Source organism: Ranitomeya imitator, chromosome 8, assembly GCF_032444005.1.
Source record: "Ranitomeya imitator isolate aRanImi1 chromosome 8, aRanImi1.pri, whole genome shotgun sequence".
In the NCBI taxonomy this organism is placed as follows: Eukaryota; Metazoa; Chordata; class Amphibia; order Anura; family Dendrobatidae; genus Ranitomeya; species Ranitomeya imitator.
In genome coordinates, this window is record NC_091289.1 from 178,596,104 (window position 1) to 178,618,636 (window position 22,533).

The 22,533-nt window shown below is 42.7% G+C and overlaps 2 protein-coding genes across 2 annotated transcripts in view; one reads left to right on the forward strand and one right to left on the reverse strand.

Moving 5' to 3' along the window:
- Positions 1 to 288: 288 nt before the first annotated feature.
- Positions 289 to 2,929, reverse strand: CCN1 (cellular communication network factor 1). The gene is made up of 5 exons (XM_069737978.1): positions 2,660 to 2,929; positions 2,340 to 2,553; positions 1,686 to 2,021; positions 1,369 to 1,571; positions 289 to 1,259 (listed from the first exon to the last, which is right to left on the reverse strand). Exons 1-5 carry the CDS (start codon positions 2,720 to 2,722, stop codon positions 960 to 962), a joined length of 1,116 nt encoding a protein of 371 aa, XP_069594079.1. The 5' UTR covers positions 2,723 to 2,929; the 3' UTR covers positions 289 to 959.
- Positions 2,930 to 6,765: 3,836 nt separating this feature from the next.
- DDAH1 (dimethylarginine dimethylaminohydrolase 1) overlaps positions 6,766 to 22,533 on the forward strand; it is a 122,632-nt gene continuing 106,864 nt past the window's right edge. Inside the window, exons 1-2 of the mRNA XM_069737981.1 lie at positions 6,766 to 6,894; positions 8,029 to 8,204. Of these exons, the coding sequence (XP_069594082.1) occupies positions 8,175 to 8,204 (30 nt within the window). The 5' untranslated portion in view covers positions 6,766 to 6,894; positions 8,029 to 8,174. The remainder of the gene's footprint in view (positions 6,895 to 8,028; positions 8,205 to 22,533) is intronic.

Genomic DNA, 22,533 nt, shown 5'->3' on the forward strand with positions numbered 1-22,533 from the left:
CCAAAACCCCACCAACCCCCATCATTACTATTGTACCCTAAATACCTCAAAAAACCATTCATATACCTATGTGTTATATTCACAATTCATTTTATAACCATCCCTTTAATATGGATTATTAACTGGGTTACTGGACCTTTAAAATTTTCCATAGGCAAAACCAGTGCATGTAAAACTCAATAAATGAATGGTAAACTACTACTATGATCACTGATACAACTTACAACTATTTTCTTCTTGCATAGATACATTGCCCAAAAGAACAAAGACAAAAGGTGGAACCGGATATAAAAAATAGGTAAATATTTTTTTTTTTTTTATTAATTGATTATTTCCATAAATAAATTCTTTAATTCAATGAATATAAAAATTAAAACAATTTACAATTTATTCCAGTATTACATTTTGTCACCGAAACGTAAAAAGCTACATTTTATTTTTCGATAAATAAAAAAAAAATAAAAATAAGGAATTTTGTAACTTCTGCTTTTTTTAAAGAATTGTCAGGTTGTGATAGCTGCCACAGATAAACGCTTCACTAAGCGCCATTAGGAAGGAATGTAGAAACTCATTAATTGCTTTCAAACCTTTTTTTTTTTCCAAAAAATTTGGTCATTCAATAACTTTTTTTTTTTTTTTTTGCAGGAACAATTCTTACTTTTAAATTCTAAAAGGACCAGAAGAATACTTTAAAGATAATTTACTAACAAAAGAAAAAAAAAATATTATAATATTATTATTATCAATTTGCTCCAAAAAAAGAAGCGACGTGTTTTGCTCCAGTACTATGAAGCTCTAAAGATTTCAGTCTGTTGTAATGAAGACCAGGTGGTAATACACTTTATAAGTTCCTAGTGCCACATCGTGTCCAAAGATGGAATTGCATCATCTCCACAACAGAATATTCCCATTATTATCAATTGTCTCTTGGCTGATTTTTAATTTTTTTTTTTTCTCCTTTAATCTCTGAATTTGTGGATGTCGTTGAATAGTCTGTAATAAGGGTAGGCTTCGTTGGTGTGTGGACAGTTGTAGTTGCACCTACAGGACTGGATCATCATAACATTCTTTGTAAAAGTTTCCCCGTCTTCACACCTGAAGCGGATTTTGACAGTCCGTGTCTGTTGGGGGGTGCAGCATCTTCCATCGACGCATGATCCACAGTATTTAGGCTTGTATTTCTTTACGCTGGAACAGCCGGCGTAGCTGTATCGGACTGGAGACGGAGACTTTCTGGTTTTTGTGCATTTCTTTCCCTTCTGGAAATGAAATGAGAAAATAATATTAGGAAAAAATGAAATGCAACGATATGATATCGGCCAAAGAAAAGCGAAAAGCAGCCGCCGAGCACAATGTAGGAGTGCTTACCTTTAACTGTGAATAGCTTGTCTGCCCGCATGGTCGGACCTCGCAGATTCTAGTTTCTCGCACTAATCGGCAGTCTTTATTGTCATTGGTGACTCTCGTAGAGATGCCCGTCCCGCATGTCTTTGAGCATTGGGACCAAGACGTCGTTTGGACGATGCACTTCTGAGCCTCAAATACGTGGGCTTGGTGATTGGAGCCAAAGGCTAAGAGGAAAAGTCATGCAAAAAGTTAGTCTACCCAAGGTTGACCTACGCCATGGTCATTGGTCACCATCTGCTTATTCTACAGAAGAAGTATAGAAGTTAAAGAAAACTTACCAGGTAGCATCTTATGTCCTCCCTTCACGATGGGGACAAACTCGTTTTTGCTCGTCAGGTCTCCTTCATTATCCATGCCGAAATCTTTGCTTAAGAAGTCTTCCAGATCGTCCCTGGTGTCATCGCACACCCATTCTTCACAACACTGTCCGGGCACCTTCACAAGTCTTGGACTTGGGCATCCCAGGTTTGGAAGGGAGAGTTCTTGAGGGCATAAGGGAAGGCATCCGACAGCCCCGTCTATACATGTGCACTGGTGCTTGCAGTTTGGTTGGAAACTTTCTCCGTTCTGGTAAATTCTGGAGTTGTATTCGCAAGGTCTTCCTTCAGACTTGGCTGCAGAAGGAAATGAGAAGACGTTAGGACTTGAGTGCAGCCAACGCAGGTCTTAAATCGGGAGGGGGGGGGGGGGGGGGGGGAAGGATCAGAAGTCACAATTTATTTTCCTGCTCATTTTCCTAAAGCCAGACACTGAATTGCATTCCAGACTGCTGAAATCACGAGCCTTTCTGCCAAAGGAGCATCAATAAAGCATATCCATACAAGGGCAGAGATTCCCCGAACTCCTTAACTAAGGCAACCAGTAAGAACCTGCTCCCCCTGCAGCCTCACCGGGGACAAGTAAGAAGAAAAGCAAAAAAGAAGCCGTCTTACCTCTGCAGATGCCCTTGGTGGCTCTTGGACTGGCACCGAAGTTGCACTCCAGTCCTTTGGTGTGGTCACAAGGTTGGCTTTTGCTACAGTCTTCATTGAGTTGCTTGGCGCACACTTTGCAGCATCCACAACTGTCAAGGACCAATCCAACTCCTGGGGCACATTTGGGCACCTCCAGTGGACATTGGCATATCGCTGGGCATGATGAAAATGCCTGGAAAGAAGACAAGGTATATCATAAGCTATCCTATAAAGCACATGGGCAGAGCAAGCATGACATGTATCAGATGACAGGTAGAATGCAATAAAAAGTTACTTACCAGGTCTACAAATCCGGAAAGGATGGCCACAACCACCAGATGGGTCACTCGCAGGCAAGGCATGGTTCCTCAAAAATTAAGATATTGGATGGAAGCTTCTTAATTGGTTTGTAAGTCTTTCCGAGCTCCACTGGTTCCAATGCCTGTGCTATTCTGGTCCCAGTACCTGTGCTTTCGCTAACTGGCCTGTGCTATACTGGTCCCAGTTCGGTGCTGTCTGTACTGGTCTCAGTGCTCAGTACTGTGCTTTGCTTGTTGCCTCGGCTTTCTGAGCTGCTTCAGGCTCTGTGTCTCTTATATAGGAGACAGCGTGACGTCACCACCGCTTCCAGAGCTTCACATTCAAAAAAACATCCCAGGAATGCGGCTGGGCTCAAACTCTGGCCAAGACCCTCCCCGTCTAATGGAGCCTGGCTGAGTCTCCCAAGGAGGGAGAGAAAGGGAGAGAAGGGGGAGAGCAGCCTGAGACACAGGAAAGGCTCCCAGTCTGGCATTAGGAGGAAGGAGTTAGGAATGGGACCTAATCATACTGTTCAAATACACAGGAGGAAATGAGGGATCAATATCATATACTGCGCCTTTTAAACCCCCAAATCCGCCTCTGTCTCTTTTCACGTCTTGTCTTTCCATGCAGACATATTATTGTATGCATAATATCCTTCCCTGGCTTCCAAGTCCATTTGGCTTCTAAATTTATTAGCCGATTCACCTTGTATATTTTTATGTGTTTAGTGCGTTGGAATGTTTTACTTGTGTTTTATGTCATATTGTTCCGTAAAGTCTGCAGACATTTTAACGCCTCTGTGTTAGGACATTATAAAATGTTTTCTTGCAGCGGATATAAGATTTTAGGGGTGCATAAGTATTAGGTAATGTGGAGTAGTGATGTAGGACATAATCAAGCCATAAAATAATGATATCGATATATCGGAGTGTCTCAGTTATATTGCTGTTATCGGGGACCATGGTTCGAAAAGGGAACTAAGGTGTTTTTATTTACTCCTTGACTCTTAAGATCAGCTCCCCCACCCCAGTGACCACATCAAAGGCTTCTCATAAAGTCAACCAAGAACCTTGCTTTGTGCTGATGAGGAGCAAGTACTCCAAAACAGCGGTCCATTTATGCGTGCCTAACTAATAATTTTACTAATCTTATTAGTTATGTGGCAAAGCTCATTAAAAGGTCGGACGCTGACTTATAGGAAACTATCTCCAGTAGGTGGCAGTAGAGAATATCTTCCTTCATTCCCTCCTTCCATCTTTGCTTCCTTCCTTCATTCCTCCATCCTTCCTTCCCTACCTTCGTCTCTCCCTTCCTTCCTTCGTTTCTTTCTTCGTCCCTCCCTCACTTTGTTCCTCCTTTCCTTCCTTCCTCCCTTCATCCCTTCTTTCTTCTCTCCCATTCTTCCTTCATTCCTTCCTCCCTCTCTTCTTCCCTCCTTCCTTTCCTCCCTCCCTTCCTATCTCCCTCCCTTCGTCCCTCCCTCTCTTTGTTCCTCCCTTTATCCCTCCATTTCTTTGTCCCTCCCTCCATCCCTTCTTTCCTCTCTACCATTCTTCCTTCCTTCATCCCTCCCTCTCTTCTTTCCTTCCTCCCTCCCTTTTTTCGTCCCTCTTTCCTTTCCTCCCTCCTTAACTTCCTCCTTTCAGCCCTCCCTCTCTCCCTTTTTTCCTTCTTCCCTCCCTTCGTCCATCTCTCTCTTTGCTCCTCCCTTCATCCCTCCCTTTGTCCCTCACTCCATCTTTTCTTTCCTTTTTCCCATTCTTCCACCCTTCATCCCTCCCTCTCTTCTTTCCTCATATTTTCGTATATTATATCCAGAGTACCCCTTTAAACCAGGCCTGATTTACCCTATTTTGACCAAGGGGAAAACAACCATTGACCCTGTTAGGACCGCCGCCATCAAAATATTTTCCAGAATATACTTTGTATCGCTCATAGAATGGAATTTGATCATACCTAACTTATATTTCCTATTTGTGGAACACATATATTTAAAGGGGTCGTCTATTATTAGGAAAATACGGCTACCTCCTTGTTTCAGAATCAGAACCACTTCTGACCATAGGCTGTGTGTTTTATTGCAGCTCAGCTCTATTGGAGCTATTTCTGAAAGAAACGGCCATATTTTTCTAATCCTGGACAACGCCTTTAATCTCAATATCCTATTAATCCCCTTAATTTTGGGGTATAATTGAGATTTAAGTCTTGAAGCTTCAAAAAAAATCCAATGTCAATTTCTGGCTCTGCCATAACAATTAAACCTAGAGTATAACAGTATTGTCTTTTTGTCCTCTTTGATGCACCAATCCCACTATTTAAATCCCTATTGGTCAATTGGAATCTATAGTGAAAACTAATATTAGCTGTTCAATTTTCCTGCAGTGCCTCCGCAGGAGAAATAAAGTATTACCCAGATCTTAATGAAATGATTGATCAGTCTGTGATATGCGAGAGAAACTCTTTGTAACTTCTCTCCAATCTACCTACTAGATGATGGGTCACCCCTAAATTAATTCAGGATTCAGCAAAGGAGATAAGTAATTTTTGGCACAATTTAACTCAGTTCTTGTAGTATTCAACTACTTGGTAGTTTGTTTTTTTTTCATACACACAGGCATTAGAATATTGTCACCCAAAGTCACAATTTTGGCAGAATTAGCTGGCCATCTAATGTAAGATAAAGCCTGAAAGATGATGCTAGGATAAAGAAGGTCCAGACGTATGGACACCTCAAAGAAAAGCTGACACTTGGAATAAATATATATTTTTTGCTTGGTTTAAATCCCGCTGTTCTCCTGAATCTGGCGTTGTTTTTCTTTTTTTCCTACGCCGCTCCATTCCTGAGATATAGCCCTCTCTTCTCTATATAGAAATCCTGTCTTGTTAGGCAAGTGGGCATGGTCCTCAAAACACCACGCCCACAAAAAAGAGTTGCGGAATACGACCACTTGGCTAAAAAGACCAGATTTGTTTGCAGGGAAGAGAGGGTCATATCTCAGGAATGGAGAGGCGTAGAAACAAAAGAAAAACAGCTCCGGATTCAGGAGAACAACGGTATTTATGCCAAGTAAAAGCAATTGCACATTTATGGCGGATGATAGGTCACCTTTAAGTGTTTAAAGCATTGTTTTAATACGGATTTTTTAAAAAAACGACAATACTGTTCAGCATATGCTGGCCAATTACAGCTCTGGGTACCACACTTGATGAGCTAGGGTCAAGGCGAATCCCATTATCATAAATTGCCCCTGTCTCTAGACAGTGACTATCAGAGGAAGGAGACGTAGGAAATTACTGAGAACTCTGCACATGGATGGTGGCGCACGTCAGACTTGTGGTTTCCAAAAACCATTTATTAGAGCAGGTCTGCTTGTAACCTCTCAATGCGTTAATTACATAGATCTCAATCGCGGAAGTGCCACAATGTTATAACTCAGATACTATCTTATAGACTTGTATATGACCGAGGGGGCATTGGAGGCAGTCTCCATCCACCAAACTAAGGTGCTTGCCAATATGCCAGTATTTCCCTTCTTGGTTCTCAACATTAATTAGGGGGTACAATGGGTTTCTTAGTCTTGGAGGGGAAGAGCTATTTATGCAGCAGGCTGGAGAGATTCTGTACTGAGTATTTCCAGATGTGGAATCACATCCAGACGTAACAATATTTCCATATTTGGAAGAGCTGGAGTTCTGCGTTTTTCGCATTTTTCTGCCCCTGTTATCCAACCGCAAAACATTCTTGACAGTTTTAGATGCTGTTAAATATAGACTCGCCTGGTGTTCCAGGCGCAGGAAATTCACTGGAATTCCTCATTCTTCACGCAATGTGTCTATCATGATAGGCTTGAAAATAGACTTTTACAACAATCTAACTGTCCTCATGGGCGGCAGATCTGAAGAAGGAAAAAAAAAAGGCATAAGGATCCAGACTCCTTCCCCACAGCATGAAATAAGTCACATACCAGAGATATCTACTACCATCAGATTGCTTGCAATTTTGGGTTTCATCACCGAGTCAGCGTAGTAGACAGGACTGTTTCCTAGCCAGCTACACATTAACCAAAACCTCCACCCAGAACCCACTCAGACAGGACTCCACTCCCTTTATTAACCTGTAGCTGAGGAAGGATGTGAGTGTAAAGCACACGAGACACATCAAGTCTGATAGGGGTCTAGTGACCTATATGGGCTACCAGTCTACTTCTGGACCTTGGCATTTGGAAGAAGGGTAAGTCTTCCCTCACTTCCTCTTTCCACTCTTCTGGCAGATGTTCCCCATATACATTGTGTGGACTTGCTGGCAATCTATTAACCCTTTATTGCAATGGTTTTCTCCTATGCTTATACCGGAGACTGGCTTTATACCCCACACCTCCTGCCAGTTGCCTCCTAACCGTGTCTCCTAACCCTACGACCTTGTGCCAGCAGTTCATGAAAACCACACTTTAGGCTAGAAGAAGCTCCATATAACTTACATTTTAAGGAAGAGGACTCCAAACTTTATGCCCTTATGCAAGTAAATACTTAACCCTACACTTTTTGCTAGAAGAAGCCTTATACATCTTAAGGCAAATGTCTTCTAACCCTATACCCTTAACCTTGCACCTTTTACTAGAAGAAGCTTCATAAACCTTAAGGTAGAGGTCTCCTACCCTTATGCCCATAGCCGTGCATCTTTTACTAGAAGAAGCTTCATAAACCATAAGGTAGAGGTCTCCTACCCTTATACCCATAGCCGTGCATCTTTTACTAGAAGAAACTTCATAAACCATAAGGTAGGGGTCTCGTACCCTTATAGCCATAACCCTGCAATTTTTACAAGCAGAAGCTACACAAACCTTAAGGTAGAGGTCTCCTACCCTTATAGCCATAACCCTGCACCTTTTTCTAGAAGAATACTCATACATCTCACATGTTAAGGCAAAGCTCTTCTTACCCTATACCCTTAACCCTGCACCTTTTGCTAGAAGAAGCTTCACAAACCTTAATGTAGAGGTCTCCTAACCTTATACCCTTAACCCTACATCTTTTGCTAGAAGAAGCTTCTTTCTCCTGAAGCTTCTTAAATCTTATGGTAAAAGTTTCCCAACTTTACAACTTATCCAAGAAAACGTCTTATGGTAGGAGAAGCCTCGTGCACTGTAGGTTCCTAGTCTTATGGACTTGCTGGCCAAGTAGTCTCCTACCCTTGGACCTCATGCTAGTAGATGTCTCCCAACTCGAAACCGGGCAGTCTAAATATTTTGTCCCACCATACTCTCTATCAAGACTTCTCCATCGTTCTCTCGAGCCTTTGTTTCTATTGTTCGGACGCTCTCATAGACCCAGCCATTATTATAATGAAGTTCTGATTTACTGACAGGTAAAGTAAAGCTGAGGATCTGTGCAGAATCTGCTCAAGGCAACACGTAGCTTCTGGAATGGAAAGAAAACTTGACCTTTCTTATTGTGCAAGGAATTTAAAGAAATATCAGACATCTAGGTGTGAAAGAATGTGGGAGTCACTGGATGCCCCGAAGGTGGCCCTGGATGCGGCAGGTAAGTGCATGGTGGGGTTCTGCTCCTGGACACATCGGCTCAGTACTGGGTTTACACCAAGGGGCAACGTCTATGTGTAGATGGATGTATACTGTTTGCATACAGTATGTGTGGGTTGAGCGGATGTACATTTTATCGCACACACAAGGGACTGTGTAAAAAGGTCCTCAGCTGGAAACGAGGGTTAAGAGGGGATTCCGCCCCCACCTTTCACATTTCCTCTTGCATGTTAATTACATAAAGGGGTTCCCTCTGCAAGTATTTAACTCCTTATCTGCCAGTAAGTCATAGCGCCACCGGAGTGTTCTTCTACATCAGTGTCGTAACTAAGGTTATGTTCACACTGAGTTTTTTGAGGGAGGGAGAAAATGGTTTACGTGTCGTTCAAAAGAAATCCATTTTAGGAAATATTGCCCTTTTTTTGGGAAGTATTTTTTTTTCATTAAGTGTTTTTGGAAGCTTTTTTTTTTTCAGATGTTTTTGCGTAGTCTTTTGGTCAAGTGGATTCCATGAGGAATTTGCCTTAAAGAAGCTATATTTTTCTTTTTTATTAATTGTGAAGTTTCCAAAACTTCACCTTGAGAAAAAAAAAATGCTAAAAAAAAATGAACATATGGACTCTAAAGTGGATTGTGCATTGAGATGAATTGTATTTGAAGTGGCTTTTGATGTGGATTAGGGAGAAAATCAGATTCAACATTCCTCCCCAAAAGAACATGTCCTAGGGCTCTGTACATACTTTTTTTTTCCTTTTATCAGAGGTATATATTGTATAGCTTGGATATAAGGCTGCCGTATGTCACTGTATGAGCTTGTGGTGGAATGTCAACCATCAGATCGCACTTACAATAAAAAACATAGATCATGCAGTGTATACTTTTCGTTTTGGGTCACTCTGTATAAGAAAGCACAGCAGATATGTTGGATATGCCAATTCCTCACTTTTCTATGAAGGTGTTTGCTGTTATTGAATAGAAAGGAACCTTATTTTATTCATTTACTTAATTATTTAATTTTTACTCCCAGCGGATTAAAATCTGTTCAGTTTATGTGACGGACCCGCAGGTATGTCTCTACCAAAGCTTATAGATCCAGATCCATACCCCCAAAAATACTTGCAGCAGTAATTGCAGCAAAAGGTGCAAAGTATTGACTCGGGGGAGGCTGAATACAAATGCATGCCACAATTTTCAGATTTATATTTTTAAAATATTTAGAAAACCCATTATCTTTACCGTTACGCTTCATAAAGTGTTGCTACTTTGTGTTGAAAAATCACATAAAATTAAATTAAAATACATGTAATTTTGTGGGTGTAACGTGACAAAATGTAGAAAAGTTCACAGGGCATGGATACTCTTTGAAGGCACTGTGTGTAATTTTGTTTCACCTGGTGTAAATGCTGCTGTTCTCCTGAATCCGGCGTTGTTTTTCTTTTGTTCCTGCCCCTTTCTGTTCCTGAGATATGATCCCTTCTTCACTGTATATAAGGTACTCTTTTTTTTTTTTTTTTTTTTTTTTTTTTAGCCAACTGGGCATGGTCCTTAATAAAACACCCACAGATAAAGAGTTGAGGACCACGCCCACTTATGGTTGTATGGTTGTCATCAGATACCTCTCCACGGGTTGTCAGGACTTTATGCAAATGAGATGATTCCGGGATTTCTACTCTGTGGGAGCAACAACTTATGAGGAATGTAGCTTATAAATGGTGGTTGTCATTATTGGGGCCTATGACTATCATATAGCGGACCCCTCCACTCGAGAGCCTCTCTGTTATTAGCCAAAGGTGCAGGGATAATGGATGGACAATTGAAGCTTTTCTATAACTAACAGCTGACCAAGAGGATGTTTCTGAAGTCAGACCTGAAAGTTCTTCTAAAGTTGGTGCAAATTGATTTGGAGGATCCAATCCACTGGCCACGTCATTAATTTGAGGCTACCGGACAAGAGGGCTGTGAACTGCCCCTTACCTGCTGGCATCCATGGCTCTTCTTTAGATTAACCAGCCTGGTTAGACATCACATTCGTGTTGACGTCAGGAAAGAGGCGGCTCTTAGACCTTTCGCTTGGTGGCCACCGAAGTGAGTGATGGAACTGGGGATACGAATCGACTCGCATCAACTCTACTGGCCACACATCGTAGACACAAGTTGGACAAATGAACTCTTTCTTTCTCCCGACCTCCCCATACATATGCATGCTCAGTTTAGAGGAGTGTACATTTGTTCTCAATGCGAGAGGGGAATAAGCTGGTGCCTCGGGCCACTTCGAAACCATTCTAGAGGCATCATCTGCCATCGGAGAAATGACACCTCCATCATAAAAAAAAAAACCTTAGAGAATAGTTTAATAGAATTATTGATCATTTGTCAGAAGAGAATGACGTAAGATTTGGTGCAGATTAGTTTTTTTTTTTTAAGGGTCAGAATCACAGATTTCGCTCATTTTCGGGATATACTTTTGAGTGGCTTTTGTTTCGTCGTTGGACCGAATGCTAAGAATAATCAAACGAACATTCCGATTCTGGAATTCTGATCACTATGGGGTTAACGTTTCCTCTTCCGTTCTGGTCAGACCATGAGAGGGACATTCCATCCGTGACATCACCTCCCACCCGTCCAGCAATGATCCATATTTGGTAGGACCCTTGTGTGCGTCATTGCTGGTTCTCCAGAGGGAGGTCGGTATCGCTCGTGGCATGCCTCATGTCTTATGTAGTGGAATCCCTCCAAGGCTGCGAGACGAGGTGGGGGAGGGCGGAGAGCGGACGACTTGTGCTTTCTCTTCTTGTGTTTACCTCATTTCAGAATTGTAATGAGGTGGAAATAATTACATCATTCATTTTTCCATTTCAAGTTAAAAAAAAAAATCTAAAAAATATTCGGATGGTTTCAGCATGTTCCAGAGGACGTAAAATGATTTATCATATTTAGCATTCTGCGTGCCTGCGTATACAATCAACCCCCTTCATTGAGCCGGCCGTGTATATAAATAAACGCCTCCATACATTTCATGGTTCGCTATATGGAAAGGAATGTGTTTAATCAAAACGGTGCCCTAGGAATAAACCATCGGGTCCAGATTCCGAGCATGAGTCAACGACGTCTGCCGTATAAGCATGGCCGAAGTGACGCCCCCGTGAGCCGGAAGCGGGCGCCGGACGCCGATTCTGTGGACCCCGCCGTTGTCAACATGGCCTTTGTTTAATCAGGTTATGTCATGGCGATCTTCTAGAGCCCTGGGTGTTCTCGGAGATATTCAAAGTTTGAGGTCATGACAGCCCATATGTTGTTGTACTTCATTGTAAAGGATCGCTTCCCTCACTTTTTCCATGTACATTGTGTTCTTTTTATTTTTATCTCCTCATTTACTTTCCATATGTTCTGGTTTTATTTATCTCCTCATTCACTTTCCATATGTTCTGTGGTTTTTTCTTTTTCTCAAAATTGTACTTCTCTTTGCCTATTTAAAGGGCAGCTATCATCATCAGAAAACACATTTTTTAAATCAGTGTTTTGTAATAAATGTATTTTGTTTTAAACCTTTGATATTTTTTTTACACACCACAATGTAAAAAAAAATATAGAAATCCTGCAATTCTCACTCTGGCCACTGGGGCTTTTTTAGACTCTAACTTCCTGTTGTTGCAGGAAACAACACATGTACATTAGCAGCAATGAACAGACTCTGATCCTATCTTGGGCGGCACGGTTGGCTCAGTGGTTAGCACTGCAGCCTTGCAGCGCTGGAGTCCTGGTTTTAAATCCCACCAAGGACAACATCTGCAAGGAGTCTGTATGATCTCCCTGTGTTTGCGTGGGTTTCCTCCCACATTCCAAAGACATATTGATAGGGAATTTAGATTGTGAGCCCCATCAGGGACAGCGATGATAATGTGTGCAAACTGTAAAGCGCTGCGGAATATGGTAGCGCTACATAAAAAAATAAAAATAAAGATTATTATTATCTTTTGCATTAAAGCACCTTATGAGCGTGTGCAAAGATCATGGTGGAGGAAGGAGAGCAGGATCAGGTCTGATTGGTGGATACTGTGTTATCAGATGTGTAAAGGTATTACCTGTTATTATAATCCTGTATTTGATGATACAGGATGATCTCGCTCCGGTTTGTAGCTGGGGTAGCCGGTAGTCAACCAAGCAGCAGCCACTTGTAATATTGCATTGTGACTATCCAGACCATGGCCATCTTTGTACTACAAGGAACGCACCGTAACATGCAATGCCTGATGAAGACCCACATTAGGTTGAAACATTGTGGAGATGTATTTTACTAAGGTTCTCACATTCTGTATGCCCAAATCTGAAAAATATAAATCTAGACTATTTTTTTTTTCTGTCGCCCAGTGATTTCATAGGGTGAAGTTTTATGAATATTAGCTTTGGCTAAGAAAATGTCTGCCTGTGTGCGTCAAGAACAGGTTAAATATAAATGACATTTACATCATAAGAGCCTTCATCCTGTCTACAGGATCACTTGTGCTTCTTTCTTCTTTTTTTTTTTTAGCAGATTATCACTAATTTCCAGGGACAGGCCCAGGTTTTGCCACTGAAAATATTTGTGTCTCTGGAAATGACCTTTTTTTTCCTATATTGACCAATTGCACTGAACGAATCCTCCTATCCTGGAGATTACAAGGAATTCTCACTGAATGCTTCTTTCTTTAAGGTTCTTTTATATATAACAAACGTTCTAAATTACCAAATAGTTGATCGAGTCTTTTTAAATTCGAAAACAAAATCTTTATCTCATTTTTCCCCAAAATTTGATTCGTAGTGAATTACAAGTCCTACAAAGCCTCCAATTGCCCTGAAAACGTGTGTAACACCCTGAGGTCTCCGAGAACTGACTTGAACACTTTTCAAGCTCATCAATGCAAAACACAGCCTTAGTAATGTCAAAGTGACTACATATGTGGCTATGGGTAAATGGATGGCTGCTCTTCAATGCTGTGCTATCACACACTATCTGTATATTTTGTTCAGTGTTTTATGGCTGTCCTTTCCTATTGCTGTGGCTAAGCTATGAGCTATTATGTCCTTTCAGTATCCAGATTCACTACAAACTGCCTGCTGCATTCCTTGCCTCAGCTTTTATACTGGCTATGATAGTCCCTTCTGATTGGCTGCTGCATTCCTTGTCTCAGCTTTAATACTGGCTATGATAGTCCCTCCTTATTGGCTGCTGCATTCCTTTCCTCGGCTTTTATACAGGCTATGATAGTCCTTCCTGATTGGCTGCTGCATTCCTTACCTCGGCTTTTATTCAGGGTATGATAGTCCTTTGTGATTGGCTGCTGCATTCTTTTCCTCGGCTTTTATACTGGCTATAATAGTCCTTCCTGATTGGCTGCTGCTCTCCTTGCCTCAGCTTTTATAAAGGCTATGATAGTCCTTCCTGATTGGCTGCTGCATTCCTTGCCTCGGCTTTTATACTGGCTATAATAGTCCTTCCTGATTGGCTGCTGCACTCCTTGCCTCAGCTTTTATAAAGGCTATGATAGTCCTTCCTGATTGGCTGCTGCATTCCTTGCCTCGGCTTTTATACAGGCTACGATAGTCCTTCCTGATTGGCTGCTGAATTCCTTGCACCAGCCTTCATAACCCCTCCTGATTGGCTGCTGCACTCCTTGCCTCTGCTTTTATAAAGGCTATGATAGTCCTTCCTGATTTGCTGCTGCATTCCTTGCCTCGGCTTTTATACAGGCTACGATAGTCCTTCCTGATTGGCTGCTGAATTCCTTGCACCAGCCTTCATAACCCCTCCTGATTGGCTGCTGCATTCCTTACCTCGGCTTTTATTCAGGGTATGATAGTCCTTTCTGATTGGCTGCTGCATTCCTTTCTTCGGCTTTTATACTGGCTATAATAGTCCTTCCTGATTGGCTGCTGCACTCCTTGCCTCAGCTTTTATAAAGGCTATGATAGTCCTTCTTGATTTGCTGCTGTATTTCTTGCCTCGGCTTTTATACAGGCTACGATAGTCCTTCCTGATTGGCTGCTGAATTCCTTGCACCAGCCTTCATAATCCCTCCTGATTGGCTGCTGCACTCTTTGCCTCAGCTTTTATAAACGCTATGATAGTCCTTCCTGATTGGCTGCTGCATTCCTTGCCTCGGCTTTTATACAGGCTACGATAGTCCTTCCTGATTGGCTGCTGAATTCCTTGCACCAGCCTATATAATCCCTCCTGATTGGCTGCTGCATTTCTTGCCTCGGTTTTTATGAAGGCTATGATAGTCCTTCCTGATTGGCTGTACTATACCATGTGAAGGCATACCTGCACTGTTTTATGGGGGAGATAGCATGGCCGCAGCTTATGTCATATGAGCCCGATCACTTGCTGATGCAATCTTCTGCTTTGTGTAAAATAATAGTGGCTATTTTTGTTTCTAGAGACGCTCAAATTGAATCACAAATTTTTTGAATTTCCAAAAAATTCAATGCAGATTCGATTCACATCAAATTGATTCACTCAAACTCTACAAATAACACAAAATTGATTCTTAAAAATGATTTCCTCTTTCTAATCTTCGCTGCTTTCAAACCAGTTTAGCAGCCAAGTTCTGAAACCTATTTTTCCTATTTAGTCGCATGGTCGTGCAATAGACTCTGTTCTTCTACTATCGGATTTTACACAAAATTAAATACAGTGTTTTTCCTAAAAAAATAAATAAATTAAAGGAAAGTTTGTAATGAATCTTGGTTTGTTAATGAATTTGTTAATGAAGGTTTGTTAATGAATCTTGAAAAATCTAAATTCCTGTGCCTGGTATAGGGTGACGCTGCCTCCGAGATTGGCGTCTAAGGACTCATGACGTCACCACGGACGCTACATTACAATGATGACTTCCCAGTGAGCTGCGAGTACAATATAAACTTTTCGGTTTTCCTATCCTGAAACCAGTAAGGGTGTTGCTGAAAAATCCACCTCCAAAAACTATTGTGTTTTTATGGTGTATGCTTTACTTTATTCGGTAGTCAAATTTGGAGCATTTTTACAAACATCTCAGGAATTGACGAGTTGCTTATTTTTCCAAATGAAAAAAAAAAAAGTAAAACAGAACCATGTGCACTACAGATGTATTTTCCCATTGAAGTTCATTAAAAGAGCATTTAAAGCAGATTTTGATTTTGTAGAAGAATCTGCAAGAAAATCCTTGTTGGGGGGAAAAAGACCCCTTTTTTAAAATGCTTTTTAAAGCCTGTCCCACACGTCCAGATAATTCCGGTACTGGAGAAATCGGTACCGGAATTATCCATGTGCGTGTGTCCGTGTGCTCACGTGGCACATCAGTGTGGCACACGTGCGGCATCCGTGTGCCGCCCGTGTGCCGACTAGGTACCACACGCACCGTGCAGGAGACAGCGCTACAGTTAAGCGCTGTCCCCTGCATCTGGTGCTGAAGCCGCCATTCATTTCTTCTCTCCAGCAGCGTTCGCTGGAGAGAAGATATGAAAAATCTTTTTTTTTGGTGTTTAAAAAAAAGATCCCTGTCCCCAACCCCCTCCACCCCATGTGCGCCCCCCGCTGTTAATAAAATACTTACCCGGCTCCCTCGCTGCTTCCTCTCCTCGCCGCAGCTTCTCCTGTATGAGCGGTCACGTGGTGCCGCCCATTACAGTGATGAATATGCGGCTCCACCCCTGCTGGAGAGAAGAAATGAATGGCGGCTTCAGCACCAGATGCAGGGGACAGCGCTTAACTGTAGCGCTGTCTCCTGCACGGCACACGAACTGCACATGGACAGCATCCGTGTGCGGTACGTGTTTTACACGGACCCATTGACTTTAATGGGTCCGTGTAATCCGTGCGCTCCCACAAACACTGACATGTCTCCGTGTTTGGCACACGGAGACACGGTCCGCAAAAAATCAATGACATCTGCACAGATGCATTGATTTTAATGTGTCTACGTGTGTCAGTGGCTCCGTTACATGAGGAATCTGTCACCTCACGTACTGGAGCCACTGACGTGTGAAACCGGCCTAATGCATTTTTGTTTTTTCTTTACGTGAGGTTTTTTACTGCATCAAAAAAAAGCACCAAAACAGTGTAAAAAACCATGTGATCTTACAAAATAGCATCCAACAAATAGCATCCAACAACCACGTGCATTATTTGACATTTTGGACCTCTAAGGGTTTGTTCACACGGAGTTATTTATCATGCCAAAATCCACATTAAAAAAAAAAATGCTCAACCTGCTGCTACCTATGGGGAAAAGTGTGAATAGTGCTCGTCACTTTTATTTTCCTATATTATTGAATATATGGATACAAAAAGTGTCATGCCAATTGTGTTTATCCTATTGCACTTAAAAAAAGGATTTTTTGCAAGGTTTTTGCTGTGGAAATGTACCAAAGACACTCCATAATTAAAAAAGCATAAATAAATGCACTGAACAAAAAAATCAAAACAGCATGTTTTTACAAAACTGTGACAAAAATCACATGTATGTTAGAAGTAGACATGGATTTTTCTAGCTAAAAAAACTCAGTGCGAACATACTCCAAGATTGTTAGCTTCTATTAAAGACGCCCTCCTCCTCCCATCAAAGTTTTTATCCTTTTAAAATATTGCAGTCATCATATTATACAGTACATCACTGTGTACTTACAATTTCTCATTTTGCCTTTCTACCTAGCAAATTCTTCTCTTTTCTTTGCTCTGTGTAGAAACAGAAAGTCTCTTAGGCTGGTTTCACACTGTGTTCAGTGTCTCCGTTAAACGGACTACGTTACACAGCGGCAGGGCCGCCATCAGGGCATGACGGCCGTGACTGGCGTATGGGGCCCGGTGAGCAGAGGGGGCTCGCATCGGGCCCCGTCTTATCTGCTCACCGGGCCCCTACCGGCAGCCGCAGGCTGAACCGGGCCCTTAGCGCCGACGCTGCAGCTGTTTAAAGCTATTGACGTGCGGGCGCGGGCCCGCACGTCAATAGTTAACAGCCGCGGCGCCGCCAGCCAATCTGAGGCTGGCAGGCGCTGACGTCAGCCGCAGCGTGCGTGCATGTCGCCGGCGTCTGACATCATTGTCAGTCGCCAGCGAGTGCATGCACGCTGCAGCTGCGTGGAGACTTCGCCCGCCGCAGGACCGCGGCAGGTAAGAAGAACTTTTTCTTTTTTTTTTCTTGAGAGCGGCGATCCGGGGGCCCAGGGAAGAACGCTGGGGCAGAGTGTGCTGGACGCAGAGGGGGCAGAGTGTGCTGGACGCAGAGGGGGCAGAGTGTGCTGGACGCAGAGGGGGCAGAGTGTGCTGGACGCAGAGGGGGCAGAGTGTGCTGGACGCAGAGGGGGCAGAGTGTGCTGGACGCAGAGGGGGCAGAGTGTGCTGGACGCAGAGGGGGCAGAGTGTGCTGGACGCAGAGGGGGCAGAGTGTGCTGGACGCAGAGGGGGCAGAGTGTGCTGGACGCAGAGCGGGCAGAGTGTGCTGGACGCAGAGGGGGCAGAGTGTGCTGGACGCAGAGGGGGCAGGATGGATACGATGGAGACAGATGGGGCAGGATGGGGAGATCATATGAGGCAGAATGGATACTCATGAGGGCAGGATGGGAGAACATATGGCTGGAGCCTGCAATGAGACACACGGGGGCTAGGATGGCGAATATTACCATAGGGGCTAATTAGGGGATATTATTATTGCAGTGATGTATTTATTTTATTTTTTGAGTATACTGTTTTAAATGGGGGGAGGTCCTGTTACTGTGCAGAGTGATACTATGTCACCTTCTTTATGTGGTGTAATGTAGAGGCTGTGAAAATTAAGTAATGTATTCTGCAAGTGGAACTCAAGATAACTGTGTTATTTCTGCAGAGACGAGTCCTGGCTGGAAGAAATGATGGCGGTCTGTGCTGGATGAAAGATGAAGGACTTCACCTAGAGACGTCACTGGTGAGTCAGTGTTAACTATACACTGACACTATACACTGTATACTATATACAGAGCTCCTGTGTATAATGTCACCGGTGATCACTGTATTACCTGTACACAGACACTGCTTACTAATTACAGATCTCCTGTGTATAATGGCACTGATGGTGATAGTATTGTGGTTTTTTTTTTTTATTACTGATCAGTATTGTAGTATTCAGTCACTATGTGGTGGTAATATGCGGTCTGGTCATGGTGTTGTGGTATTTGTTCCTTGTGTTTGCTATTATTCGGTCACTGTGGTGGTAATATGTCATCTGGTCATAGTGCTGTGGTATTTGTTCCTTGTATGTAGTATTATAGGTCATTTTAAAAATTGAAAAATAAATAAAAATATACCTAAATTGTATTGCATATTTTAACAAATATTTAGTAGGTTACAGCAGAGTAGGGCCCGGCCAAAAGTGTCTACCGTGTTCTGGTGGCGGCTTAAAAAATCTTTTGGCCAAAACAAAAGCTGCTGGCTATATGTGTGATCTGGTGATGGGAACTGTTAATGTGTGATAGGTGAGAAGTGGAGATTTTCCAAGAGAGAGCGGTGGGACTGTGGACAGTTCGAGGGGTGGAGCCTGGAGGCGGGGCTGGGGTGGAGCCTGGGCGGAGTCTCAAGGGGGCCCCGAAAATTTTGCCAGTATAGGGCCCCGAAATTTCTAGTGGCAGCCCTGCACAGCGGCATAACACGGTGTAACGTAGTCTGTTAACGCCGCCATTGAATAAAATGTCGGACGCATCGCTGGCGCACGCCCACAATGGGCGTGCGCTAGCGATGTGCCGTCATTGAGTGATGGACCCGAGACGCGGGCTGCAGCGTTTCCAGGTCCGTCACTGCTAGCGCAGATGGAGCTAGCAGATGCTCCATCTGCGCTAGCGCTGTGCCAAAGTCGGCACTTGCGTTAGCGCACTCCGTTTAACGTATGCGTTGAACGGACTGCACTAACGCAATGTGAACTCAGCCTTATTCCTGCATTTACCATCCCCCTCTTCAACTCCTGACCCAGCTGCTCCCTCTTCCACCTGCCAGGGACTTTTGCAGTGAATTGTGACTCATAGGCCGGAGTCACACAGAACGTATAAAAATACGGTCTGTTTTTGATGGCCGAGATATGCAAAAAATTTCCTGAACAGTGATCCGTATTCAATGCGAGGATGCGCTTTTTTTCCGCCAAAAATTATCCGTATGGCATCCGTACGGCGAGATTTTCTCACCGGCTTGCAAAATGGACATAGAATGGATCCATGGCCTCAAATATTCGTAAAAACATATATACAGTCTATATATATATAATTTATATTTCATATAGCCGCTAGGTATCAGAAAAGCCGGTAATTCAATTGCTGGCTTTTGCTATCTCTTTCCCAAACCCGACAGGATATGAGACATGGTTACAGTTAGGGCCAGAAATATTTGGACAGAAACAACATTTTTCTAATTTTGGTTATAGACATTACCATAATGAATTTTAAACAAAACAATTCAGATGCAGTTGAAGTTCAGACTTTCAGCTTTCATTTGAGGGTATCCACATTAAAATTCGATGGAGGGTTTAGAAGTTTCAGCTCCTTAACATGTGCCACCCTGTTTTTAAAGGGACCAAAAGTAATTGGACAATTGACTCCAGGGCTATTTCATGGACAGGTGTGGGCAATCCCTTCGTTATGTCATTCTCAATTAAGCAGATAAAAGGCCTGGAGTTGATTTGAGGTGTGGTTCTTGCATTTGGAAGGTTTTGCTGTGAAGTAAACATGTGGTCAAAGTAGCTCTCCATGCAGGTGAAACAAGCCATCCTTAAGCTGCGAAAACAGAAAAAACCCATCCGAGAAATTGCTACAATATTAGGAGTGGCAAAATCTACAGTTTGGTAAATCCTGAGAAAGAAAGAAAGCAAGCACTGGTGAACTCATCAATGCAAAAAGACCTGGGCGCCCACGGAATACAACAGTGGTGGATGATCGCAGAATAATCTCCATGGTGAAGAGAAACCCCTTCACAACAGCCAACCAAGTGATCAGCACTCTCCAGGAGGTCGGCGTATCAATATCCAAATCTACCATAAAGAGAAGACTGCATGAAAGTAACTACAGAGGGGTCACTGCATGGTGCAAGCCACTCATAAGCATCAAGAATAAAAAGGCTAGACTGGACTATGCTAAAAAGCATCTAAAAAAGCCGCACAGTTCTGGAAGAACATTCTTTGGACAGATGAAACCAAGATCAAACTCTACCAGAATGATGGAAAGAGAAAAGTATGGCGAAGGCGTGGTACAGCTCATGATCCAAAGCATACCACATCATCTGTAAAACACGGCGGAGGCAGTGTGATGGCGCGGGCATGCATGGCTGCCAGTGGCACTGGGTCACTAGTGTTTATTGATGATGTGACACAGGACAGAAGCAGCCGAATGAATTCTGAGGTATTCAGAGCCGCCATACTGTGTGCTCAGATCCAGCCAAATGCAGCCAAACTGATTGGTCGTCGTTTCATACTACAGATGGACAATGACCCAAAACATAAAGCCAAAGCAACCCAGGAGTTTATTAAAGCAAAGAAGTGGAATATTCTAGAATGGCCAAGTCAGTCACCTGATCTCAACCCAATTGAGCAGCATTTCACTTGTTAAAGACTAAACTTCAGACAGAAAGGCCACAAACAAACAGCAACTGAAAACCACCGCAGTGAAGGCCTGGCAGAGCATCAAAAAGGAGGAAACACAGCGTCTAGTGATGTCCATGAGTTCAAGACTTCAGGCAGTCATTGTCAACAAAGGGTTTTCAACCAAGTACTAAAACTGAACATTTTATTTAAAATTATTGAAGCTGTCCAATTACTTTTGGTCCCTTTAAAAACAGGGTGGCACATGTTAAGGAGCTGAAACTCCTAAACACTTCATCCAATTTTAATATGGATACGCTCAAATGAAAGCTGAAAGTCTGAACTTCAACTGCATGTGTATTGTTTTGTTTAAAATTCATTGTGGTAATGTCTATAACCAAAATTAGAAAAATGTTGTCTCTATCCAAATATATATGGACCTAACTGTACATACAGTAAACCATCTCATATCCCTTATTTTTTACATATCCCTCACTAATATTAGTAGAGTGTGTGTGCAAAATTTGGGGACTCTGGCTGTTAAAGGATTAAATCACAGAAAAAACTGGCGTGGGCTCCCACGCAATGTTCTCCGCCAGAGTGGGAAAGCCAGTGACTGAGGGCAGATATTAATAGCCTAGAGAGGGTCCATGGTTATTGGCCCCCCCCCGGCTAAAAACATCTGCCCCCAGCCACCCCAGAAAAGGCACATCTGGAAGATGCATCTATTCTGGCATTTGGCCACTCTTTTCCCACTCCCCTGTAGTGGTGGGATATTTACGGTAATAAAGGGTTAATTGCACCTTGCTATTGTAAGGTGACATTAAGCCTGGTTAATAATGCAAGATTGCCTTGTGCAGGCGTGTACTACGGAGGACAGAGAATGAACTTCAATCCAATATTGCAGCCAGCGGGTAATGAAAGGGTGAATCAAACACCTGAAAACCTCGCCTCTATGGCTGAAGATTGTTCCCTCCAAATTCAGATGACAGAGTCCCTTTAATCCAATATTAATAAAGAGGAAATAAACACACATTAGGAAAAAGGTATTTTAATGAAATAAAGACACAGGGTGTTGTAATAGTTTATTAAACGCTCAATACAATTGAAGACCCTTGTCACCTGAAACAAAGTTAAAATAAAAAAACAACAATATCCCATACCTCTCAGGCGTTACAGTCAAGTCCCATGATGTAAATCCATCAGAAGGGGTTAAATAATGTTACAAGCAGAAGCTCTTCTAATGCAGCCGCCCCTGTCTGTAAAAACTGGGGAATGAAAGGAAAGCAGGGGAACATAGCTACCTAGACTTGCGGTGCTGCGCCCCCTGCTGGCATAACATCATATGAACTCGAGCGTGAGAAAATATTCAGAAAAATTCCCACGCTTGAGTTCATTTGAGGTTATGCCAGCAGGGGGCGCAGCACCGCAAGTCTAGGGAGCTACGATCCCCTGCATTCCATTAATTCCCCAGTTTTTACAGGCAGGACCACAGCTGCATTAGCAGAGCTTCTGCTTGTAAAATTATTTAACCCCTTCTGATGGATTTACATCGTGGGACATGACTGTAACGGCGGAAAGGTATGGGATATTGTTGTTTTTTTATTTTAACTTTGTTTCAGGTGACAAGGGTCTTCAATTGGATTGAGTGTTTAATAAACTATTACAACAACCTGTGTCTTTATTTCATTAAAATACCTTTTTTCCTAATGTGTGTTTTTTTTAACCCTTTATTAATATTGGATTAATAATGGATAGGTGTCTTATGGACACCTCTCCATT

What these genes read in the sequence shown, in the direction of transcription:
- CCN1 (XM_069737978.1), bottom strand. Translation starts at nt 2,722, where the DNA reads ATGCCTTGCCTGCGAGTGACCCATCTGGTGGTTGTGGCCATCCTTTCC. An exon ending in TTTCCGGATTTGTAGACCTG is followed by an intron (nt 2,554 to 2,659) that starts GTAAGTAACTTT and finishes TCTTCTTTCCAG; the next exon opens with GCATTTTCATCATGCCCAGC. An exon ending in CAAGCTATTCACAGTTAAAG is followed by an intron (nt 1,260 to 1,368) that starts GTAAGCACTCCT and finishes TTTCATTTCCAG; the next exon opens with AAGGGAAAGAAATGCACAAA.